Below are 23,890 nucleotides of genomic sequence, written 5' to 3' on the forward strand. Positions count from 1 at the left end.
AAAGAATTAGATCTTCCTTTCACAGAGGAAGAGATAGGTAAAGCATTGAGTTCACTGCAAACAAGTCTCCAGGGGAGAATGGGTTTCCACCTGAGTTCCAGAAAGAGTTTAAAGATTTATTGATGACTCTTTACATGGAGGTGGTGAACCAGGCAAACCCTCCCAGAATCTTTTTCAACAGCAATCATTACGACGGTACTTAAAAAAGACAAGGATCCGCTAATGCCGTCTTCTTATAGACTCATCTCTCTGTTAAAACACAGATTATAAGATACTGGCCAATAGATTGGTGAAACATTTGCCAAACCTAATAAATAAGGACCAAGTGGGCTTTGTACAGAAAAGACAGGCGGCAGATAACATTGGCAGACTGTTGAGTATCATGCATCTAGCACAAAACAGGAATGAGAGGGGGTTAGCTGTGACCCTGGATGCAGAAAATGCATTTGACAGGTTGAAGTGGGACTTTTTATTCAAAGTGCTGGGAAAATTGGGCCAACTTTCATAAATTGGATAAGGGCACTTTACCATGCGCCCAAGCTAAAGTTGTGACCAATGGACAAATTTCTCCAGCCTTCCCACTAACAAGATCAAGTAAACAAGGGTGACTGCTATCTCCAGCTCTGTTTGTACAAGCCATGGACCCATTAGCTGAGGTTATTCACCAGGGTCCAGACAATTAAAGGCGTCAGAACAGGCCAGGAAAAGCAGAAAATTAATTTATTTGCTGAAGATGTTCTGATATATCTGACAGATCCAGCAAACTCATGCCTCAGGACATCCACCTTAATGCTCTTCAAAACACCCACCACCATCTCCTTTTTTTTTACATTTTTTATTTTTCACACCATAAATCACATTAGCCATGATATACACTATTTCTTTTTCACACATATACAGTGACTTTTTCTCCCCCCCCCCCCCTTTCCTCCCAAACCACCCCCCCACCCCCCCTCTCATCCATTTTAGGTATACAATCTAGGTTGCATTAAGCCAGTCAGACAATGTTGTCATTCAACAAAATTACACCAGAAATTCTACTGAGTCCATTCTTTTCTTTCCTTCTCCTTCCATCAACTTAGGTAATGTTTGTCCCCGGTAGGTTTTCGCTATTGTATTTAATGTAAGGCTCCTATACTTGTTCGAATATTTCAATATTATTTCTTAACCTATATGTTATTTTTTCTAATGGAATACATTTATTCATTTAAATTTAGTAGTTTCTTCCTTTTAATTTGGTTATGTATTCCATTAATATTTAAAGACATATAGTTCAGCGTAGCCCTTTTATATTTTGTTTATCTTCTCTTTCCGTTTTTCCATCATTACCTTTCCTCCTTTTCCATTTCTGTTTTCTTATTTTCAACTCTTTATAAGACAACATTCCTACAACATCCAACATTTTCCTTATTCTCCTATTTCTATCTTATTTATCCCCAATCTCCCCTTCACCTCCTGAGTTGTCCTTTATCCCTTGTCGGACAACCACATCTCCCCTCTCCATTTGGATTTGCGAATCCACTCGCAAGCGTCAACTGATTTTGTAGTGACCGCTATTTCCCCCCACCCCGCCTCCCCCAGAAAAGATTTCACTTTTCATATGTCACAAAGGTCACTCTTTTAATTCCCTCCTTATTCTCTCTATTCCATTACCTTCCCTTATTAATTCTTGTCTATACTATCTATATTTTCCTCTAAGTACAGATACATTCATGTATGCTCATTGTCTTTATTCACTCTTATACCTCTTTATCCGCATACATATCAATCGTGATCATTTTTACTCTCATTACCTGTCTTCATCCCTCAGTCTATTTTTGTCTTTACCCACATACATATCAATCGTGATCATTTTAACTCTCATTACCTGTCTTCCTCCCTCAGTCTATTTTTGTAATTGTTCTGCAAATTTTCGTGCTTCTTCTGGATCCGAGAATAGTCTGTTTTGTTGTCCTGGAATAAATATTTTCAATACCGCTGGATGCTTTAGTATAAATTTATACCCTTTCTTCCATAAAATTGCCTTTGCTGTATTGAACTCTTTTCTCTTCTTTAGGAGTTCAAAACTTATATCTGGATAAATGAAGATTTTTTGCCCTTTATACTCCAGTGGTTTTTTGCCCTCTCTTACTTTTTCCATTGTCTTCTCCAGTACCTTTTCTCTTGTAGTATATCTTAGGAATTTTACTACAATAGATCTTGGTTTTTGTTGTGGTTGTGGTTTAGAGGCCAATACTCTATGTGCCCTTTCTATTTCCATTTCTTGCTGTAGTTCTGGACATCCTAGGGTCTTAGGGATCCACTCTTTTATAAACTCCCTCATATTCTTGCCTTCTTCATCTTCCTTAAGGCCTACTATCTTTATGTTATTTCTTCTGTTATGGTTTTCCATTGTATCTATTTTTTGAGCTAGTAGTTCTTGTGTCTCTTTAGTTTTTTTATTAGATTTCTCCAATTTCTTTTTTAAGTCTTCTACCTCCATTTCTGCTGCTACTGCCCGCTTTTCCATCTTGTCCATTTTCTTTCCCATTTCTGTTAAGGTCATCTCCATTTTATTTATTTTCTCTTCTGTGTTGTTTATTCTTTTTCTTAAATCCTTAAATTCCTGTGTTTGCCATTCTTTAAATGACTCCATGTATCCTTTAATAAGAGCAAGTATATCCTTTACCTTGCCTTTCTTTTCTTCTTCTATTTCACCATACTCTTCCTCTTCTTCTTCCTCTGGGTTGGCCATCTGTTGTTTCTTTGGTGCCCTTTCCTCCTCTTCTTTCTTGTTTCTATTGTCTTCTGTGGTCTCTTCTTGCTGCAGGTGTTCTGCAGCTGTCGTTGCCGGCTGTGGAGATCGACTCCCCAGCTGGTCCCCCCTCCCGTCGGTGTGTTTTTTTTCATTCGCATCGCGGTTGCGCACTTTTACTCGGCTCTGCGAGCCATTTTTGTAGTCCATTATTTACCGACCTGAGGGAGCGGGTTTCTCTCTCCGCAGCGGGCCTCTTCGGACAGGTAAGGCCTTCACCTTTTTCCTCCTTTGTCTTCTCTTCCTCTCTTCTTACCGTTGCTTTCGATTTTTCTTTTTTTGTCGCCATCTTCTTTCCACCTTTATACTCACTTTTCTGTAACTTTTATTTCTGTGCCTTTGTGTTTTCCTTTGTTTTTCCCGACTTTTCTGGAGAGGGCTGGAGTTCACCATCCGGCCACTACTCCATCACGTGACTCCTCTCCACCATCTCCTTCTTAATGTCAAAATGCTGCAATGCACTAGTATTCACCACATTAGACTTCCTATGACTGTCCATGTTCTTCTCCTTAGTGAATCCCAATGCAAAGTACTCATTCAGTGCCTCGCCTGCTTCATCTTTCCTTGTCTCTCTCCTTTTTAAAAAAATGCAGGTAGAGAATGCTTTGAAATTCTCTTCAATCCTGTCCAGAAAGGGCATTTCATGGCCATTTTGGCTTTCTAATGCCCTGCCTGAGTCCTTCCTGCAATCTTTATATTCCTCCAAGGCCCTGTCCAATTTTACTTCCTGAACCTTACCTTTTTAATTACATTCTTAACATCCATTGCCATCCCAGACTCTCTTACCTTGGCATTCCTGTACTTTCTCCTTGCTGGAACACCTAGTTAATTGGTCGGATATTCAGTGACTCTCCCTCTTTCACATCAAATCCTGACATAGTTTTCCCTACCCCACTTTAACATTATTCACATGAAGTCCAGGCTCATCCTTCTTCAAAACTAGCCTGAAATTACAGTCTAATGATCACAATTCCCAAAATACTAAAATTCCAATCACCTAGCCAGGCTCACTTCCCAGAACATGGTCCAGTATGGCCCTTCCCTGGATGGACATCCTCCAGAATGTACTTAAGAAATTCTACCCCATTTAAACTTCTGGCACTAACGTCATTGTTCAATAATGGGGAAATGAAAGTCTCCCACTATGACATTGTTGTTGCTTTTACACCTTGCTTGAAGCTGTCATGGATAGTCTGGAGGGTTGCCAGAGGTTACAAAGAAGCATTTATTAGGATGCAGAGCTGGGCTGAGAAGTGGCAGATGGAATTTAACCAAGAAAAATGTGAAGTGGTTCATCTTAGTTGGTCAAATTTGTAGGCAGAATGCAATGTTAATGGGAAGACTCTGAGCAGTTGGGAGGAACTGAGAGATCTTGGGGTTCATGTCCATAGGACATTCAAAGCTGCTGCACAGGTTGATAGTTTCGTTAAGAAGGCCTGTAACATGAGCATATTATTGTGTTGGCCCGCTAACCATTGAATTGAGTTCATGAGCCAGGAGGTAATAATTCAGCTATGTAAGATGTTATTTGGAGCCCACTTGGAATATTGTGTTCAGTTCTGGTCACAGGAAGGGTGCGGATGCCGTAGAGAGAGGGTGCAGAGGAGATTTACAAGGATTCTACCTGGATTGGAGAGCAGGCCTCATGAGGATGGGGTGAGTGAACTCAGTCTTTTCTCCTTGGAGCAATGGAGGATGAGGATGACCTGATAGAGCTGTACAAGATGGTGAGAGGCATTGATTATGTGGATGGCCAGAGGCTTTTTCCCAGGGTTAAATGGGTAATATTAGGGGGTATAGCTTTAAGGTGGTTGGGAGTAAGGACTGGGGGGGGGGGGATGTAAAAGGAAAGTTTTCCATACAGTGATAAGGTGCATGGATGTGATTTTGAGGCTTTACAAGGTATTGGTGAGACCCCATGGAGGATTGTGAGCAGTTTTGGGATCCTCATTTAAGAAAAGATGTGTTGATGTTGGAGAGGGTTCAGAGGAGGTTCACTAAGATGATTCTGGTAATGAAAGGGTTATCAGACAAGGAACATATGACAGGTCTTGGCCTGTACTCGTTGGAATTGAGGAGAATCTCATTGAAACATGTTGAATATTGAAATGTGTGGACAGAGTAAATATAGAAAGGCTGTTTCCCATGGTGGGAGAGTCTAGAACAAGACGGCACAACTTCAGGATTGAAGGGCGTCAGCTTAGACAGAGATGTGGAAGAATTCCTTCAGACAGGGCGTAGTGAATCTGCGAAAATTATTGCCACAGGCAGATGTGGAAGTCAGGTCATTGGCTGTATTTAGGGCAGAGATCAATAGGTTCTTGATTAGAGTGGGCATCAAAGATTATGGGGAAAAGGCCGGGCAGTGGGGAAAATGGATTGGATGATTAAATGGCTGGGCAGACTTGATGGACTGAATAGCCCATTTCTATTCCTGTCTTATGGAATGCACTGTCGGCAATGGTGGTAGAGGGTGATACAAAAGGATCTTATAAAAGACAATTAGATAGGTACATGGAACTGATAAAATTGGAGGGTTATGCAGTTAGGAAATTCTAGGCAATTGTTAGAGTAGATTATTAGGTTGGCTCATCATGGTGAGCCGAAGGGCTTGTAGTGTGCTGCAGATTACCGTCTTCTTTCCCTAATCTGTCAACAGATCTGTTCCTCTATCTTTCGATGATTATTGGGAGGCTTATTTCCTTTCTTGCATCTCTCAATAACAAGGGTTAGATGCCATCAGGCCCTGGGGAGTCATCGACTTTCAACTTGTCCTGTGATATGATCACACCTCATTTGTGTCCTTGAATACCTGTGCATGTCAATACTAAGAATTTGGTATGGATGCAGTGGGGCAGAGTGAGGGTTCAGTTTGATATAAACACAAACCTCTTTTAGCGTCCAGCCGCAAATACTTTTTCAGATTTATTGTCAGAATTCATATATTGCATCACATACAGCCCTGAGATTCTTTTTCCTGTCGGCGAGGCAGAATTACCACTTCTTGGTAGTGCAAAAATGTACAGATACAAACAAATAAAGAAATGTAAACAAACTGTGCAATACAGAGATCAGTACCTTGAAGATCCTACTTTTTAAACAAATGTCCTAACTCCCTGGACCTTATTCCATCTCCTGACTTGGTACCAACATGTACAACGACTTCTGGCTGCTTGCCTTCCCTTTTTAGAATGCTAAAAGAATGATTTTAGAATGATTTAAGACACTGCATTTAAAAAAAAAAAAAAAACCTGATGAGAAATATCTATCCCACATGTTATACTAATGTTTAAGATTATAACATTTCCTGAGCTAAGTAAGCTTTTTTTTAAGCTAAGCTAACAATAGAATAGTGCTTTCAGTGGGTATAAAATTATAACGTCAACCTTGAGTACATTTTGGATGCAATCTTATCCAGTTGTGAGAGTACCTTGAAAAAATACACTTTTGTAAACAAGTTTTTAAATAAAATCATCAGTGCAAAGATTCACAATGGATTTTACAAAAGCAAAATTATACAAGGCACAACTGGAAGATATTAAAAAATGAATAATTGTTCCTCTTTCAGAAAATATTACAGTTAACATTTCATAAGATGGTTGAGAGCTTTAGTTCCAAGGTTCAAGTGATGCAATGCGAATATCTCAACATCTTGTTTCCCCCTGTAAGATATCCATGTACGATAATCAATGACATTGTGGGGAAAAATGTTTTACAACCTGACAAAAGGTGTGAAGAAAACATGTAGCAATGGCTGGCGAACAAAATTAGGCGCAACAGAGATGGTCCAATATTTCATTATCACAAATGAAAGTTTCAGAGAACAGAAAGCGCACTATCTTTGCATCAATTTCATTTTTACTCAAAACTATCTCTTAAAGAAATGTCTGAACATCAAGATTAACTTTTTATTCACTCCTGAAATCATGTTGAAACATCTGAAATTATGTTAAATTATTTTTCTCTGAAATTAATTTGCTAATCTACTGTTGGCAAATTTACATGCAACTGCCCATTCAGTGAGTTATATACTGTCAGTGTTAATTTGCTTCTGTGATCGGACTTGGACTGACAACAGGTAGACCCTTCAGTCACTGTCCAACATATTCAATGGACCAAATACAAGAAGTGTGGAACAGGCTCTCAGTGACACATTTATCACTACTGAAAACTAGACCTGTCACCTTTTCATTCAGGTTAAAAACATTCTTACATAAACTACTTCTTGAAATTGATGCTTAAGATGTGAACCTTGAGTTTCAACACATGTAAATATATTTTAAATAAACTGCTTAAATTCAACAGCCACTTGAGCATTTTTGATAAAAAGCAAAAGTTAAGACTGATGTATCACTGAAACAAGAGACTGAATAAAACTATAGGTTATGCCCGAATGAAAAATTAAAATAACAGCATTTATAGCAAACAACTTGCATGGGATGGCAGCTACAGTACACAAAGTTCTTACGCTATTTCTGCATCCTCGATTATCAGGCATCTGTTGTTCATTAGAATAAAAATGATATTTAGACATTTTGTGGAAAATATGAATGCACTTTCCCTACATTTTCTCTTCAAAATACATAATCTTTCACTCAAACACAGGTATTTCGACTGAAATAATTTTACTATTAGAATCTTTAGAAATTGTTGATATCATGGAGTAGTTGTTTCCTTAGAAGTACCTTGGGAAACATTGCTGCCTTAATGCATCCAAAACATTCTTTGATAATTATTTCAAGCAACTTCTCAGGACACATCTTTCTCTCTGGAATTACGTGATTAAAGAATTGCCCAGCTTCTTTTGAAACACAAACATTTACGTTTTAAAAATCCTATGTAGCAACCTTACTTCCGTGTGAATATCAACAAGAATAGAAAATTAAAACTTTTTCGGCTAATCAAATCTTTGTGATTAAATGCTTCAAAGACGTGGAAGGATACTGCTGTGAACAAACTACATGTTGCAGTAGTTGGCCTTCGAGGAAATACTTCTCAACTGGACTTTTATGTTTAGATCTCATACATTAAAGCTCTAAAATCATTCATTGTTGGAAAAATACTCGAGGAATGACTAAATCATCTGATTATTAATACACCTTCCCAAGAACATAGTTCTCTTTTCCTCTTTGCTCCTTCCTAACATTTCTCTTCATTTCATGTTCTTACATTTATTCCTTTATCTTCACTTCCTTCAAAGTCCAATCTTGCAGCTTGGGCTGCAGTCAACATTATTTGATGTCAGCTAATGTAAAGAGGGGACAATTTTCCCATCCACATCTTGACTGATGCAGACATAAATATAGTAACAGCACCGGTTTTCAGGTGGGAAGCTGATTCAGAATATAGCACTACGTAATGAACTAGGTTCTGTTAGTAGGAATGGTCCATAAATCATTTAAATTTTCATGAAAAACAAAAGAAAGTAGACACTGGAATATGGAGCAGAAAACAAATGGATGGAAAAAGTCAGCGAGTTGATCAGAATCTATGGTGGAGGGAAAGAAGGGATCATTAACATTTCAGGTTGAAACCCTACATATGGACCAAGGGTGGAGAGGGAAGATATAATGAGGAGAGGGCGAGGGGTGTAACAAAGGCCAGTAGATGAACCAATGAGAGGTGAAGGAGGATGGACAGATGGAGCCAGGAAAGGAAGGGTAATGGGTGGAGCTGGGGTGAAGAGGTCGGAAAGTGAGATGTTGAAGCATTTGGAATACCATGTTTAACTGGCATTCAGCACAGAAGATGATGGCCAATTTCCTGCATTATAAATGTGTGCACTGAAACATGATTTCTCACCAGAAATTTTGGACTCTTTCTTAAGTAAGCTGAAGCTTATTGCTAAAACTTGAAAGATTCAAAACGGTTTATTAATACTTCACTATTGGTGATCGGTGAAATGTCTTGATTGTTGAAATCTTCTCTATTAGCTATAAAGAGATTTCATAGCTTTTACCTCAGTGGCCACAATAACTTTCAGAAGCAGGCACATACGAAGGGAATGAACAAATTAAAATCAGTAATGCTGCGTATGTGGGACGAGCTGCCTGAAGAAGGTGTAGAGGTTGAGTGCAATTATGACACTTGAAAGAGATCTGGACTGAACGGGAGGTGAATCACTGGCAAATGGAACTAACTCGTCGGGAAGATGCCAGTGAATTTGATACCATAGGGCTCGTCGTATAATGGTAATTGTCATATTGATTTGAGAAAGGCAGAGATGAAACTGATTGCTTCATAGGAATCCAATAAGTAAAATAAATGCAAAGAAAATTTTGACAATGCTGTGAAAAAATCTTCAGCAAAATCATCCTTGAGGCCTTGTTGAGATGAAAAATGATGGAGCTGAAGTGACCCGGGCAACTCAAGGACCATAGTAGAAATGAACCTCAACTCAAAGCCCTGCCTCATTCTATCATTATGCATTCTACGGTAGGACAACGGACAGACAAAATGTAAAAATGGAGGTGACGAGAAGCCTCCTAAACGGCTTTACCTGTGCAAGTTTCATCATCATGTGTGCAAAGATATGGAGAAACCCCACAACTGCATCCCATAATCTGCTGTGAGCAAGGCTTTGCTGGTTACCAGTGCATGGACCCTGCAACATAATTAGGTACAATGCAACTCAGATAAAATGTCACACACTCAGTACAGCTCTAAATATTATTTTCATAATTCATTAATCAAATGGTTTGCTTGAAATATTGCAAAATAAATAAAGGTTATTTTATTGAAAAGACTGCTGGAGAAAGTCAACAGGTCAAACCGAGTATTTTAGAGAGGAAAGATAAAGGTACATAACCAACATTTCAGGCTTGGGCCCTTCACCAAGGGACGAGCAAAATGCAGGCAGATGCTCAAGCCCGAAACGTTGGCAGACCTGTGATGTTCTCAGCCATTTTAATGACTGTCTGCATTGACTTCTATCATGGTTACAACACATGCAAACAAAACATTTCATTAGTGGCACTGGGGCCAGCCACTTCTTATCACGCCTATCCCTGCTGCAGTTTAGAAAGTAGAAATAATTGTCATCTGATATTTGAATCAATAACAAATTGTATTAATCAAGTATTTTTACTCTCTCAAAACTCCAGAAATAATTCCCAATCTGGCATGGAATAGATGGAAAATAAAGGAGTCAAGAGAAGCAGAAAGTTGGGAGATTTAGGAAGGTAAATACGAGTCCAGATGACAAACCACATGACCCTCACTGGTGGAAGGATCAGATTATCGGACTAGGACTAGAAGAACCCAAATAATTCAGAGAGCTGTAGGGCTGGAGGAGGTAATTGAGTTAGGACAGGAATTTGAAGTGATTGGAAAACACAATCCAAGTTTTAAGTTATATTATTAATCAACTAAAATGCAAAATGACTAAAATGATTTTGCAAGCACAATGAACCTTTTAAAATTAACATCAGATAACAACTTCAATTGGAAAATAGATGATGTTTTATTACCTGAATATATTCAGTAAGACTGTTGAAAACTTGTTTAGCTACAGCCATAGCTTTGGAGAAGTTCCTTTTCCCTTGCTCATCCACCACGTCTTTCCCAGAGTAGTACCAATAGAAATCACTGATCGATTCCTAAGCCAAAGAGACAAGAGTGCAGATATAAAAATGTCAAGCGATCTGTTAGTTTACAATAAATGGAAGCCAGACTTTCCTGAAAATGAGAATACACCACAACAAAAGTAACTTTTTACATTTGGATCAAGATGGTAACGTTTGACTCCATGAATTTCCCTTTTTAGTTTTGCTTAAATATATTTAGGGTCATAGAGTTTTACAGCATGGAAACAAGCCCTTTAGCCCAACTCATCCATGCTGACCAAGTGGCTTACTCAAGCTACACCCCTTTGCAGATACTTGGCTATTTCTAGCAAAACCTTTCCTGACCTTGTCTGAATCTGTCTATGTGTCTTTTATATCTTGTAATTGTTCCCACCTCCACCACTTCCTCTGGCAGCTTGTACCATGTACTCCCCATCCTCTGGGCTCTTTTAAATCTTTCCTCTCTCACCTCAAATCTAAGCCCTCTAGTTCTAGGCACTTCTCCCCACCCCCAGCACTGTGGAAAAAGTCTGTGACTATTCAACTTACTTATGGCCTGATAATTTTATATACACTCCAAGAAGAGCCTGAACCTATATGGAGCCCGTCTTCTAATTAAATGTGGATATGCTTTAATACATCACTATTCTCTTCCCTGAATTCCCTAGCTGCCTTGACCTAAATATTAAATACAGACAAGAAATAATACCTGACTTGCAGATGACCACATTCATTCCCTAGCTACACTTTGGTTCTTACTAATAAAGTGTCAGGATTCTCCTTTATTCTCTGCTCAAATGATCTTGTTCTCTTTTTGTCCTCCTGCTTTCCCCTCTTACATCTTACACTCTAAGGCACACATGTCAAACTCTGGCCCGCGATATAATTAGATTTGGCCCGCAAGATCATATCAAAAATGTATTAGAGGTGGCCCGCTAGCCGCCGCGCCAGTATAGCGCATGCACAGTAACCGCTGTGTCCCAGGGTGAGAGAGAGAGAGAAAAATCCTGGTCCTTGAAAAATAGCGGTGGGTGGTTTTATAAACATGCTGTCATGTTCCCCCCGCCCACCCCCCCACCGCAGCGCAGCCTGGCCGGGGTCAGGGGAAGCCAAGGCCGCTTCCCAGCCCCCGGAACCCCAGTGGCACAGCGTTTCTTGAAGCTGCAGATGGAGTCGGGACGCCGGAGGGAAGATTGGGGCTCCCCGCCTGGCGATGAGGGCGCCGGCCGCCCTGCGCCTTCCCACCGGAACAGCGGCGGGTGCCCAGAGTACACGTGGAGAGCAAGGCTGGTCGGGCAGGTAGGGTGGAACCCCCCCCGCCAATCTCGGGAGTGGCGTGGGCTGGATCAGGATTAGCCGCGCTCACCTGCTCCTCCACCGCTGACCGGGATCCCAGCGCGGTCCTGAGCGCGGAGACTGCCCTGGAAAGGTCCTGGGACACCGGCACGGAAAGAAAAGGGGGTCCGGGAGAAACTCAGCAGGTCAAAGGGAGGTACAAGAGAAACTCAGCAGGTCAAGGGGGAGGGGTCCGGGGGAAACTCAGAAGGTCAAGGGGAGGGGGTCCGGGAGAAACTCAGCAGGTCAAGGGGAGGGGGTCCGGGAGAAACTCAGCAGGTCAAGGGGGGTCTGGGAGAAAGTCAGCAGGTCAAGGGAGGTCCGGGAGAAACTCAGCAGGTCAAGGGGGTTCCGGGAGAAACTCAGCAGGTCAAGGGGGGTCCGGCAGAAACTCAGGGGGGGCCTGACCTCGCCAGGACCATTGCCCACTCCCCCTCCCTGCCGCAGGCCGACCCGCGACTCACGGTGACGGGGCCGCTGATCCGCCGAGATGCCGCCCTGCAGTGAGAGCCGATGCCTCCGCACTGTCGTTGTCCAACCCGATCGCCCGCAAATCCCGCCCTCCCGCACACAGGCCTGAGTAAGTATTATGAACTTTAATCTCAGGATAAAGCGATCTTCCAATAGTTTCATGTCACAGTGATAAATATATTCCTGGTTAAAAATGGTCCTGCACCTGGATACAAGCTCATTAGGCATAAAACTTGAAAAGTGTGTAAATCAAAGGATATCTATACCAATGGAAAAAGGGCATGGCAAATAACCCTGCTAGAGTTCATGCCCACAAACCATTTGATTGTTTCAGGAATCATGTTATTCTCCCACTTTCTCAATAGCCCTCAGATTTTACTATTTGACAGCACACTAGCAACATTTGACAAATCCTCTATAGAGAAATATTATTTATTGAATATTTTATTTCTCATTTGTTAATGCTTCTGGAAAGAGTTTATCCAAAACTATTATTAAACATTTACTTTAATAAGAAAAAGTTTAACATTACATATGTTGAAAGAAGAGAAAACATGCATATGTTGTTGAAAATTTTCAATAAATATTTAGTTTGGCCCTCGACTTAGTCCAAGTTTTTAATTTTGGCCCTCTGTGAATTTGAGTTTGACACCCCTGCTCTAAGGGATTCACATACATATCTACCATATACTTCCTGCTTTTTTGACCAGAGCCTTAATATGCCCTGTCATTCACATGCCGAATGTGTCCTCCCTACTTTACTTTCTAAAGGCTCTTATTTGCTGTATGTTCCTTTACCTGGTCACAGGTCTCAAAGTGCTTCCCCACTGAAAATCAGTCACTTATCCTGCCTCATTTCCCAATAGGAGTGTTGTCCCCTCTCTCAGTGGGCCATCTACATTATTGTAAAACTGGACGTACTGAACAAATCAGAATCAGAATTTATTGTCACGAAATTCATTGTTTTACAGCAGCCAAATTCATTATGGCAATATTGTTTCACCTCAGCCAAGCTCCAAGCACTGTGGCAAGTCCCAGTTAAAATCAATGCCAACCACTCTTATTCTTTCAGCTGTGTCCTGACACGTTTGGTTAGGGACACATTGCACTCCGTGTAGGAGAATGAAACTGGATGGACTTCAACTTAGTTTCTTCACGAGTCTTCAGACAAATATAAATAATCCAAATTCAAAAGGAAATAAGCACCTGTAAGCGCAGCAGGTAGTCGACGGTGCAAATAATGATGTTGATGGTTGTGGTGTTACCTGTTTGAGTTCTCAGGTAATTCTGGAAATCTGAAACACATTTTTAACATTTCCTTACTAACCCTTCTTTTACCTTGACAATCTCGGAAATGATTCTGTGAATTTTGCTTGGGCTTTACTGGACAAAAAGTAATGCATTTTCTGATCAACGAACAACAAGATGAAGTTACAGAATAGCTGCAGAAAAACATAGATCTTACAACAATGGTCGATAGCCATGTTGAAACTTGTACGGATCTCTCAAGCATGGAGTTATAGACATTTAGATCACAAATGAGATAAAAAATATATTCCCAGTTTAACTTAATTACAACTTCCTCTCGAATTCAGGAGCGAAAAAACTGTCTTTGTTTGTATGATTTAAAATTTTTTTTAGTTTTCCACAATTCCTTGTTCAGGAAGATGGTCCAGAAAGTCATTCACAGAACATCAAAGATGAATAATGCCATTCTGAATTTGAACTCTTCTAATCTGCAGGACTCCTTGACTTCCGCTGGTAGATTATTTCAAACATTCAGTCTCCAACAACACTTCTTCCAAGATGTTTTGAATTTACTTTTTTTTAAATTGAATTTTCATCACACTCGCCTTAAAACCCATCACACAACTCTTTCTACACAATGATATTCTTCACTCATTCCAGAAATTTCCATCCAGAGTTCAGAGCATAAATTTTGATATTTCTTTGTTTATCCTTGAGAAGAGATTTTTGTACTGTTCTTGCATTTAATCCAATCATGTTTACAGATTATATTTAAAAAATGACTCAATGAGAAAAGGCAATCCTATTTAATGAAAGTTTGCCCTGTAAAAGTTCATTATTTTTACAGGATATATTTGAATTCTGTGCCTAACTTTATACTAAATGCTTCTTCTATCACTTCCTCCTCCATGTCTTTTTGTTTGACAATGAATCCCAACCTTCCACTAATTATCCCATTATCTGTCTCCAACAGTGCTCCACCTCCTCCTGGACAACACTCTCCAGTAAATTTCCTGCTCTTGACCTTTTCATCCCTAATTGCCAGTTGAACATTAACTGCAAGATTTGTCCACCTCACTCTCTAATGTCTGTATTTCCCCCTTCCCTCAATAAACATTTACTCCTCAACAATTCCAACTTCACCATTAAACCCACAGAAGAGAGAGGCGCATTTGTGATCTGATGATACATTGTTGAGGCCAAACACCAGCTCTCAGACACCTCTTCATATCTCCTACTTCTCCAAGATCCCAACAAACCATCATCAGGATATCATTTCCCAGACCATCACTGACTTCATCATGTCAGAGGATCTCCCCACTACTGCCTCCAACCAAATAGTTCCCCAACCCCACTCCATCTACTTCTATCTCCTCCCCAAAATTCACCAACAGAACTGCCCTGGCAGACCCATTGTTTGTGCCTGCTCTTGACCCACCAAACGTTCCTCCTTGTACCTTGACACCATCAAGCTCCTTCCCACCTGCATCTAGGACACTACTTGCACCTCTCCACTTTGAAGAATTCTGATCATCTAGCCCCCACTATTTATCTTTACTGTGGTTTGCAATCCACACGCATACTCCATCGTGAAGGCCTCAGGGCCCAGTGCTGGTTTCTTTAATAGAAAAAAAACCTTAATCAACTAACAGGTCCTCACTCTTAACAACTTCTCCTTTGATTTCTCATACTTCTTCCAGATCCAGGGTGTAGCCATGAGCTTACACTTGGGTCCTGCTACGCCTGCCTTTTCTCATGTACTGCTTATTCTCAGGTACTGCTCCCCAACTCTTCTTCCACTACATCAACAGCTGTACTGGTGCTACCTCCTGTACCTGTGTTGATGACCATTAACTTCAATGCATTTTCCACCTTTCCTTAATTTTACCTGGACTGTTTCTGATGTCTCTCTTGCCTTCCTTGACCTCTGTCTCCATCTCAGGAGTCCAACAACTCTCACAGCTACCTGGATTATGCCTCTTTCCTCCACAACCACCACATCCGTTCCCCAAATGAGGCCCTCCACTCCAGGACATGCAAAATGTCCTCTTTCTTTAATAAACATCGATTTCCTTTACTGTCATTGATAAAGCCTGCATCTGTATTTTCCTCATTTCTTGTTTGTCTGTCCTTATCCCACCAACCCCTAGCCAGGTCATGAACAGTCCCTCTGGGCCTTACTTTCCATCCCACTAGCCTCTGCATCTGTCACATAATACTCCAACACTTCCACCCACCTCAGTGTGATCCCATCATCAGTCACACCTTTCTTTCTCCACCCCAAAGCAGGGATAGGTTTCTCTGAAATTCCTTAGTCCACTCCTCCCTTCCCACCTAACCTTCCCCCCCATTATTTTCTTCCCCCTGTAATGTACAAAATATCCCTACATTTCTTCTCTCACCTCCTTCAGAGCCACAAACAGACCTTCCAGCTGGGGCAGAGCGTTACCTGCACATCGTTCAACCTGATCTACTACAATTGGTGTACCCTGTTCAACATCCGAGACCAAGCACAGATTGAGTGGCAGCTTCACCAAACACCTATGCTCTTTTTATGGGTCTAAACTTGAGCTTCCTATAGCCAATCATTTGAACTGCCCCAACCATTTCTGCAGTGACATATCTGTTCTTGGTCTCGCCCATTGTCAGGGTGAGACCAAACGTAAATGTGAGGAAGAACACAACCTTTTCCTCCTGGACAGCTTTGAACTTAATGCATAAACTTTGCTTTTTCTAATTTTAGGTAATCTGAATCCCACTATTAACATTCTTTACCTACTCCTGTACTTGTAACACGCCACCCCCGCCCCCCCACTTTCTCACGGTCTCTCCCCCCTCTGTCACTCCACCTCACCTGTTCTGTCCTATCATCTGTGGGCCCCTCACCCAGCTTCTTTTCCCTCTTTATATGTGTAATATTTCCTGCTTCCCCCTCATCTTGATGAAGGGTACAGACTTGAAACATTGACCATTTCTACCTATGGATCCAGTCCAACCTGCTGGGTCTCTCCCAACGACAACCTCATGAATTACCAATTCCACCACCTATGGCTTCTCTTTGTGTTCACTCCATAGATAACATTAAAATTTCAGATGCAGCTGAGATCAGATTGGAACTGAGCTAAGATCAGCTCGGGGGCTTCACATCAAAATCCCTGCATTTTGAAAGTGCATGGCTTAGTTAGTTGCTCAGATTGTCTCATGCTTTTCTCAACTATAACTTGCTTTCAACTCCAAAGCCTGACCATCTGCAATGAACTTCTTACTTTGTATTCCATTTTAAACTTGCTTTGTCATTGGAAAGTCCGTATTTACTTTATTGTGTACGTATAGTGTATTTAATTAATCAACAATCCAAATAAGATTTAAAAAATGAGAATGAAATTGACCCCAAATATTAAACCTTAAAACATTCATTGCTTTACTTTAGAAATGCAGAGTTCTGCACATAAAACTTATTGATGAAAGAAAATGTTGAGTAATATTGTGTACCGTTATTGTGGCCTTCACAAAGCAACTGCAGGAATCTGAATAGATCTTGAGTAAATTCATCATCTGACATCACTTTCTCACCTACACAGAAAGAAAAGTCATCATCCTGCAGCAGAAACGTACACTTGAGAATGATACAGAAGGAGTTCTCTCTTTAAGGAACCCATTGTTAGTAATGACATCATGCAGAAAATCAGAATGGCTTCAGCATTCAACTTTAGAAATGTATGTGGTGACTGCATTGTTGAGATGAATCAGCCTTACCCACTCCTAATCAGAAAAATTTGGAGGAAATTCATGTGCCATCTTTCAACTGAGATTCCCTCAAATGGCTACTTTCGTAGAGGGGCTAGTTGCAAAATAGAGTTCAGTAGAGAGAAAACATCAATTCAAGCCATAAACAAAGAGACACTGGACCCAGGTGAGTCATAATGCTGATGGAAACACTGGGAAAATGCTGCTGAGACAGAATTGTCTTCATTTGCCACAGTGGCTCAATGTCTTAGTGAAGAATTATTCTTGGCTAGAAATTCTGTGATAATGGAGTTCTGGCACTGTATCAGATGTCTGCTCTCAGACTGTAGACTTTGAGGTGGTGCGGACAATGAACGTTGGTTCAATTGCACTGGAACAATAATGCATAAGGTGGATATCAAATCATGGGAATTGGGCTGCACGAACCTCATGGCTGAAGGGCTACTGGACACTATGGCAGGGGATCGCTGATGTCGGAATGGCAAACCAGGAGTGGGTGGACGAAGCAGATCGGAGTGGGTGAGGCAGTCCAAGCAGGTGAAGCTTAGATGCAGAGTTCATGAAGGATCTCAGGAATAAGGTTCAGAAGTCAGGGCAAGGTAAGATCGGGGAGTCGGGTCGCTGAGGAAAGGGAGGCCTTTAGATGGGTTTCAATAAACTCAGCCAACGAATGCACTAGCTGCCATGTAGCAAACCTATCTTCCAATGGGAACTTTCATGGCAACAGGTCCCCTTTATTTGCATAAAACCTAACACTCCTTTAAGCTTCTTGTTTTGTCCTTACTCTCTGTGCATGTACGATTAGAAACGTGCGTGCATTTGCTAGGTGTTTAGGTGCTACATAGTCAAGTTTTCAGGCATATGCTTGATTCCGGATTTCTGGCAGATTCGTTATAAATTCGACAGATTTGGGGTTACACGATTGTTGGAGTTCCTGCTCCAACTGATCTTCATGGATCCTTGTAATCATGCAGACAGAGATGAAGTTGTTTGGGTAAAACAATTGGTTTTGGCTGAACACATTATTCAGCTGAGAGGAGTGTTAGAGGGTAGCAGGCATGTAGGAATCATCCTGATAGTGGCTTTAAAAGGGTAGAAAATTGAGGGGGAATTAAAATGAGGCTAAGTGAAATTTTTATTATTTGATGAAGTTTACCAATATAATTCACACTCCAATTATCTCACTGCTATGAATCACTCAGCGACTTTGCCTGAGTATTACCATGGGTATTGCCAGCCTTTTTGTCTTGGTTGCAGTTCTATAACAATGAGGTTTTGGCACCACTAAAACTTGAAAAGACCAGGTTGGTTCCTTTTCTAGTAGGTTAAAGTAGAATTAATCATGTACACTGTTGTGTGCATATTTCCTTGATTTTCAATTGTATGCCTTCTAATAATCCACAAATGCTTGCCTTGGGACTATGACAACCCTGATGTCAGCTAATAGATAAAGATTAAAGTCACACTGTAGGTAAGTTTAATAACTTTAATCAAAGGAGATGGTGAGGTAAGGTTCACAAGTATAAGTTTTGAGAGGTTTGTAGGTGGGGGTAGGGGAAAAAAAGTCAAAAGGTCAACCACAAATATGTGCACTCGTTATCCAGCACAATTGTTCAAATGTTAACCATGTTCATACCTCAACAGCAACCGATGAATTAGTAAAATATTTAAAACAAATTAGAAGCTAAATATTCATGGGTATATATTCCACATATATAAGGGCAAACTTGAAATATGTGGAATGGTTTCATTCTCAAGTTGAGATCTTTAGGAATTTCACAAGATTTGCTCTCATATTTTCTTTGCACTGTTGAAATTCACGATGTTACCTCATGAGATGGTGCAACGTTTTCATAATCTTTGGAAATTCCTGAGCGGCTTCTCTCAATGCTACTTTATTCCGCTCTATGCACCATTGTCTTTCCTCAGAACTGAGCTGCGTTCCTTATTTCATAATTAACAGTACAGACCTCTGTACTTGAACAAGAAACTATATACACGTCTCTCTCTCCATCCCAAAGAACATTCCTGTCCCATCTCACTTCTCATGAATTGAGAAATTGGATCTTTACGTATTAACCCAGGTATCTGTTCATTTCTCGTCCCTGACATCTTCCTGTGCTGAGATGAGTATGAAACTATTAGACAAGCGCTGACTCTTCCATTGATGCTAACCGTTGTTTATAAATTAGTAACAATAATAATGTTAAGAAAAGTCATTTCACGAAGAAAATGTTAAGAAAAGCAATTCTGGGCAAAATTTTCATCTGAAGTAGAACAAAAGTAATCTCTAGTGCAATTATAAAACAAGATTTATTGGCTGGAAGTTAAAAAAAAATAGATTGCTCACCTCCAACTTAATGGCTGTCATTCTTTAATAACTGTCTGACCTGGAAAGGAAGAGGCTATCCATCCCACAAAGAAAAATACGTTCAGGCCCAGACAGATCTATTGACAAGACTATCAAGCAGTTCCTTACTGACAAACCTAAGAACATCTGTTGCTTTCTTGACTCTAGTACACCCTTTTGAGGACTTTCTACTTGTTGCACTTATCACACGCAAACTCCTTTTCCAATTACACCACAAAAATGTTTTTACACTTGCAGACTGGTACATCACTTTAGAAATGAAGATGTACTCCCAACAGGAAAAAGAGAGCTAATTAAATTATCTAAAAAGGAGTCAGTAATGTACTGTATTCATATTGGCTGAGAGAATATGAACATGGCCAAGTTTTGGCATGCTGGCAGGTTTTGGGATTTGGACTTGTATTTTTTTTAATAAAAAGGTTTGCCCTGCACCAATACCATTGTGTAATGAATCAGTGTTGTACTAAGTGGGGTAACAATATAAAATGGAGCAAACAATAAATGTAAAAGAGTTTAAAACTTGTACAAACTTCCAAAGGTCCCAGGGCTGAATACATGTGAGCTGAGAAATTCTTTGCTACAGTTAGCGGGACCAGACAACATTCATCGATATACTGAAGTCTCCAGAACTAACTGTGCCTTTAGTCAAGTTGTTTGTTCAGTTACAACATTGGCAGGAACAATCCAATCCCACTGATTACCACTCAATGGACTCTCAGCAATGAAAGTGCATCGAGAAGAACATCTGCACTAAGTACCACTCTGCTGGCGGAACTTAGCGGATCAAGCAACGTCAGTGGGAGAATGGCTGAACATTTTTGTCTCAGAGCTCAGATCATAACGAAATCTTCCCACATTCTGTGGACTCCATCATCTGCTGTCTAGGAAAGGCAGCTGTTATGCTGATGGACCCACCACACACTGGGAAGTCTCTTTTCTTCCCCCTCCCAATGGGGAAAAGAGTGAAAACATGCTCCAATGGGCTTAAAGACAGTTTCCTCCCTGTAGCCTTCAGGCTCCTGAAGGAAACCCATAACGGTGCAATCACATTGCCCTTCTTTTCATTGTGATTCTATACTTTGCAAATTGTGTTCTTTACATGGCGGTATGGATGTTAGAGATAACCCAGTCTCTGTTCACAGAGAACCCTTCCCAATGCAGTTTGTGACAAATAGACATATCAAAGGGCTCCTCTCATACAAAAGTTGACACTCTTGTGGTTGTCCGAGGACAATCAGCCAAGCCCCAGGCATCACTGCCAGAGTTCCCTGGAGCAGTGTCCAAAGGTCTAATCATCTTCAGCTGCTTCCTTTCATCAAGTCAGACACGATGATGAACAATGTTCAACTTTCTTGCAACTTCTTAACAAATAAAGTTGCCTGAAAAATGTGAAGTAGAAATTGTGCTGATGGTGACTATTTTTAAACAAGATTGAGTCTAGCGAGCTACCAAATGTTCAATGTCATTATCGTATCCAAGAATCAATCATCGATCTCCTTGGTGTTAGCAGTGATTAGAATTCAACTCAATGAGAAATGTAAATACTGTGACCATTGTGGTGTCAGGAGATGAGCCAGTCACCTACTGGTCTCTTCACCACCTCAAAGGTCCACTTGCCTGGTTAAGAGTAGCTCCAGCAAGTGTCAGAAAGCTCAATTCCTCCCACGACGACACAGACCACTTGACCAATGGTCCATCTACATCAATATCCATTCACTACTTCTGTCCAGTGGCTGTAGCGTGTGCTGACTGTTTGTTAGTCATTCATGCACATTATTTTGTAAATTCAAGTTCTATTCCCAAGAAGGACCAGGGAAACCCAGATGCCTTCAAGCTGCTCTCCAAGTTGCATACCATCCTAAGTTGGAAATAAGCTACCATTGCGCACTGGAACTCTCTACCTAACAGCAACATAGAAAGCTCTTCACCAGAAGAACCATAGCAGTTCAAGGCAGCAATCACTTCATTCTCAAGGGTATTTAGGAATAAATGCTGGAGATGCAGGTAGCACCTAGCTCTTGAAAATAAATGATAATATTTAGGGTTTAAAAAAATAGTTGTGGGCAGTGACCAATCATGTTAGTTGTGTGCCTGTCACTGTCACAATTCAGCAGCTTCTGTGGTGTCGGGACCCACCATGCATTATCCTGTGTAAAGCATAGGACAGAGGCCTCAAGAGGTGGGGTGGGGCACATCATTTTCAGCAGATTGTCTGGAAGCTGTGGGAGGAAGTGCGTGGTGGCTGTGTCCTCAGGCGTTTATGCCCCGAGATCAGGGTTTGGTCTGCTGACTGGTTTACTGGAAAAGGGGAGTCAGTACAGTGGGGTTGTGTGTGACTACTATCAAGTGCAGGCAGAGGAGATCGTTAAAAAGAATCAACATTTGCGGTCTGAATGTTGGTTGCCCGTCAGTGCTGGGCTCTGAAATCACAGCTGGTCTTTCTTAGCAATGTTCTAAAGTTAAACAGTCGTGGGGAAACTAGAAGATTGGGAAAATTTTAAAAAGCAACAAAGAACCATTGCTAAGAAATAAAGAAACTAACACTGAACATAAAGACAGATTGTAAAAGTTCTTTTTATAAATGTATAAAATGGACAAATGGTGGCTAAAGTAAACATAGGACTCTTGGAAGATAGGAAGGGGGAATTAACAATAGGTAATGTGGCTAAGGCCTTGAACAAGTATTTTGCATTAGTCTTCACAGTGGAAGGCATGGATATTTTGCTAGAGTGATGTTGAGGATGAAATGGAAGACGAGGACCTCAATACAATCATTCAAGGTAATGGTGGGCAGAAGGGTAGACAAGTCCCCTGGTCATGATGAATGCATCCCGGGGTACTGAAGGAAAAGGAAGATGCATTTGTAGTCATTTTTCAACATTCTCCAAACTCTAGGCCAGAAGATTGGAAGACAGCAAATGTCACATCACTGCTGAAAGAATGATGTAAATACAAAGCAGGTAACTGCAGACCTGTCAGCTCAATGTCTGTTGATAGGAAAATGCTTGAAGCTGATAGAAATGAGGAAGAAGTAGTGAGACACCAGCATAGAAATGGTTCCTTCAGGCAGATGCAGCATGGATTCAGGAAGGGAAACTCGTGTTAAACAAGTTTACTGGAGTTTCTTGAGGATATAACAAGCACGATAAATAGAGGGAAGAGGCAGATGCTGTAATTATGGATTTCCAGAAGGTGTTGGATAAGAGGTCATATCTGCATGAGATAAGAATGCGTGGAGTTGGGATGTATTAGCATGGATAGAGGATTGGTTAACCAATAGAAGGTAGAAAGTTGGGTAAATGGGTGTTTGTCGGATTGGCTAATGGTGGTGAGTGGAATGGTGCAGTGATCAGTCCTGGGCCTGCAACTGTTCACGATATACTAACGATTTAGAGGAGGGGGCCAAATGTAGCTCATCTAAGTTTGTTGATGTTAGCATATTGAGTGAAAAAGCAAATTATGTAGATTGCATCGAGAGTCTGAAGACAGGCAGAGATGGGTAAAGTGAATGGGCAAGAGCCAATCAGATGGAGTACTATGCTGGTAAATGTAAAGTCATCCACTTTGGAATGAAAAAAAGGAAAGCAAATTATTATTTAACTGGTTAAAGATGGTAGCAGGCTGCTGTGCAGAGGGACTTGGGAATATGTGAATGAATCACATGAGATTGTTTTTGCAGGTGCAACAGGAAATCAAGGTGGAAAATGGAATTTTTGCTTTCATCGGGTGCAGGTTCAGCAGGTTGATTCCAGAAATGAGGGGGTTAGCTGATGAGGAAAAATTAAATCATCTGGGCTGGAACTCTGAGTTTATAAGAATCAGAAAATATTCCATACATACGTGTGTTATAAGTCAACCCTTTATTTTTGGCCCAAAAATTTGGTATTTTCCATGTATCCTGTGTAAAAATCAACCCCCTCCTCTATTTTTGGCCTTGGCCACCCTTCCACTGGAGGTACCAACATCTCAACCACAAACTCTCATCTAGACTCCAGTTGCCCGCCCACCAGAGCTCCCAACGCCTCGACCGTGGATTCTCAACGAGGCCCTGGCCGTCCACCCATTCGAGCGCATGACGCCCCAACTGCAGACTCTCATCCAGGTTCTGGCTGCCTACCCATCCGAGTTCATGATGCCTGAAAGCAGACTCATGCCTAGGATTAAACTAGAACAGTCATTTTGTCCACGGTGTGTTTTATCAGGCCCAGAACTTCATTTCACTGTGACGTGATCAGAGCTTAAGATGGATACAGCTGGTAGGTGAGGAACAAGGTGACAACGTGAGAAACAAAAAAACATGGAATTGTCAATTATTACAGTTATTAGAGCAGGATCGGTTTGTTCCGTTCCAACTCTACC

At 40.9% G+C, this 23,890-nt stretch overlaps 1 protein-coding gene across 11 annotated transcripts in view; it reads right to left on the reverse strand.

Annotated features, from left to right (window-relative positions):
• Positions 1 to 23,890, reverse strand: part of LOC138748799 (ryanodine receptor 1-like) — a 394,433-nt gene that overhangs the window by 45,704 nt on the left and 324,839 nt on the right. For all 11 annotated transcript variants that reach the window (XM_069909562.1, XM_069909560.1, XM_069909558.1 and 8 more), the window contains 4 exons: positions 16,906 to 16,986; positions 13,372 to 13,460; positions 10,264 to 10,392; positions 9,294 to 9,398 (listed from right to left, as the gene is read on the reverse strand). In XM_069909562.1, the coding sequence (XP_069765663.1) occupies positions 9,294 to 9,398; positions 10,264 to 10,392; positions 13,372 to 13,460; positions 16,906 to 16,986 (404 nt within the window). The remainder of the gene's footprint in view (positions 1 to 9,293; positions 9,399 to 10,263; positions 10,393 to 13,371; positions 13,461 to 16,905; positions 16,987 to 23,890) is intronic.

The sequence above is a fragment of the Narcine bancroftii genome, chromosome 13 (assembly GCF_036971445.1).
Source record: "Narcine bancroftii isolate sNarBan1 chromosome 13, sNarBan1.hap1, whole genome shotgun sequence".
Lineage (NCBI taxonomy): Eukaryota > Metazoa > Chordata > Chondrichthyes > Torpediniformes > Narcinidae > Narcine > Narcine bancroftii.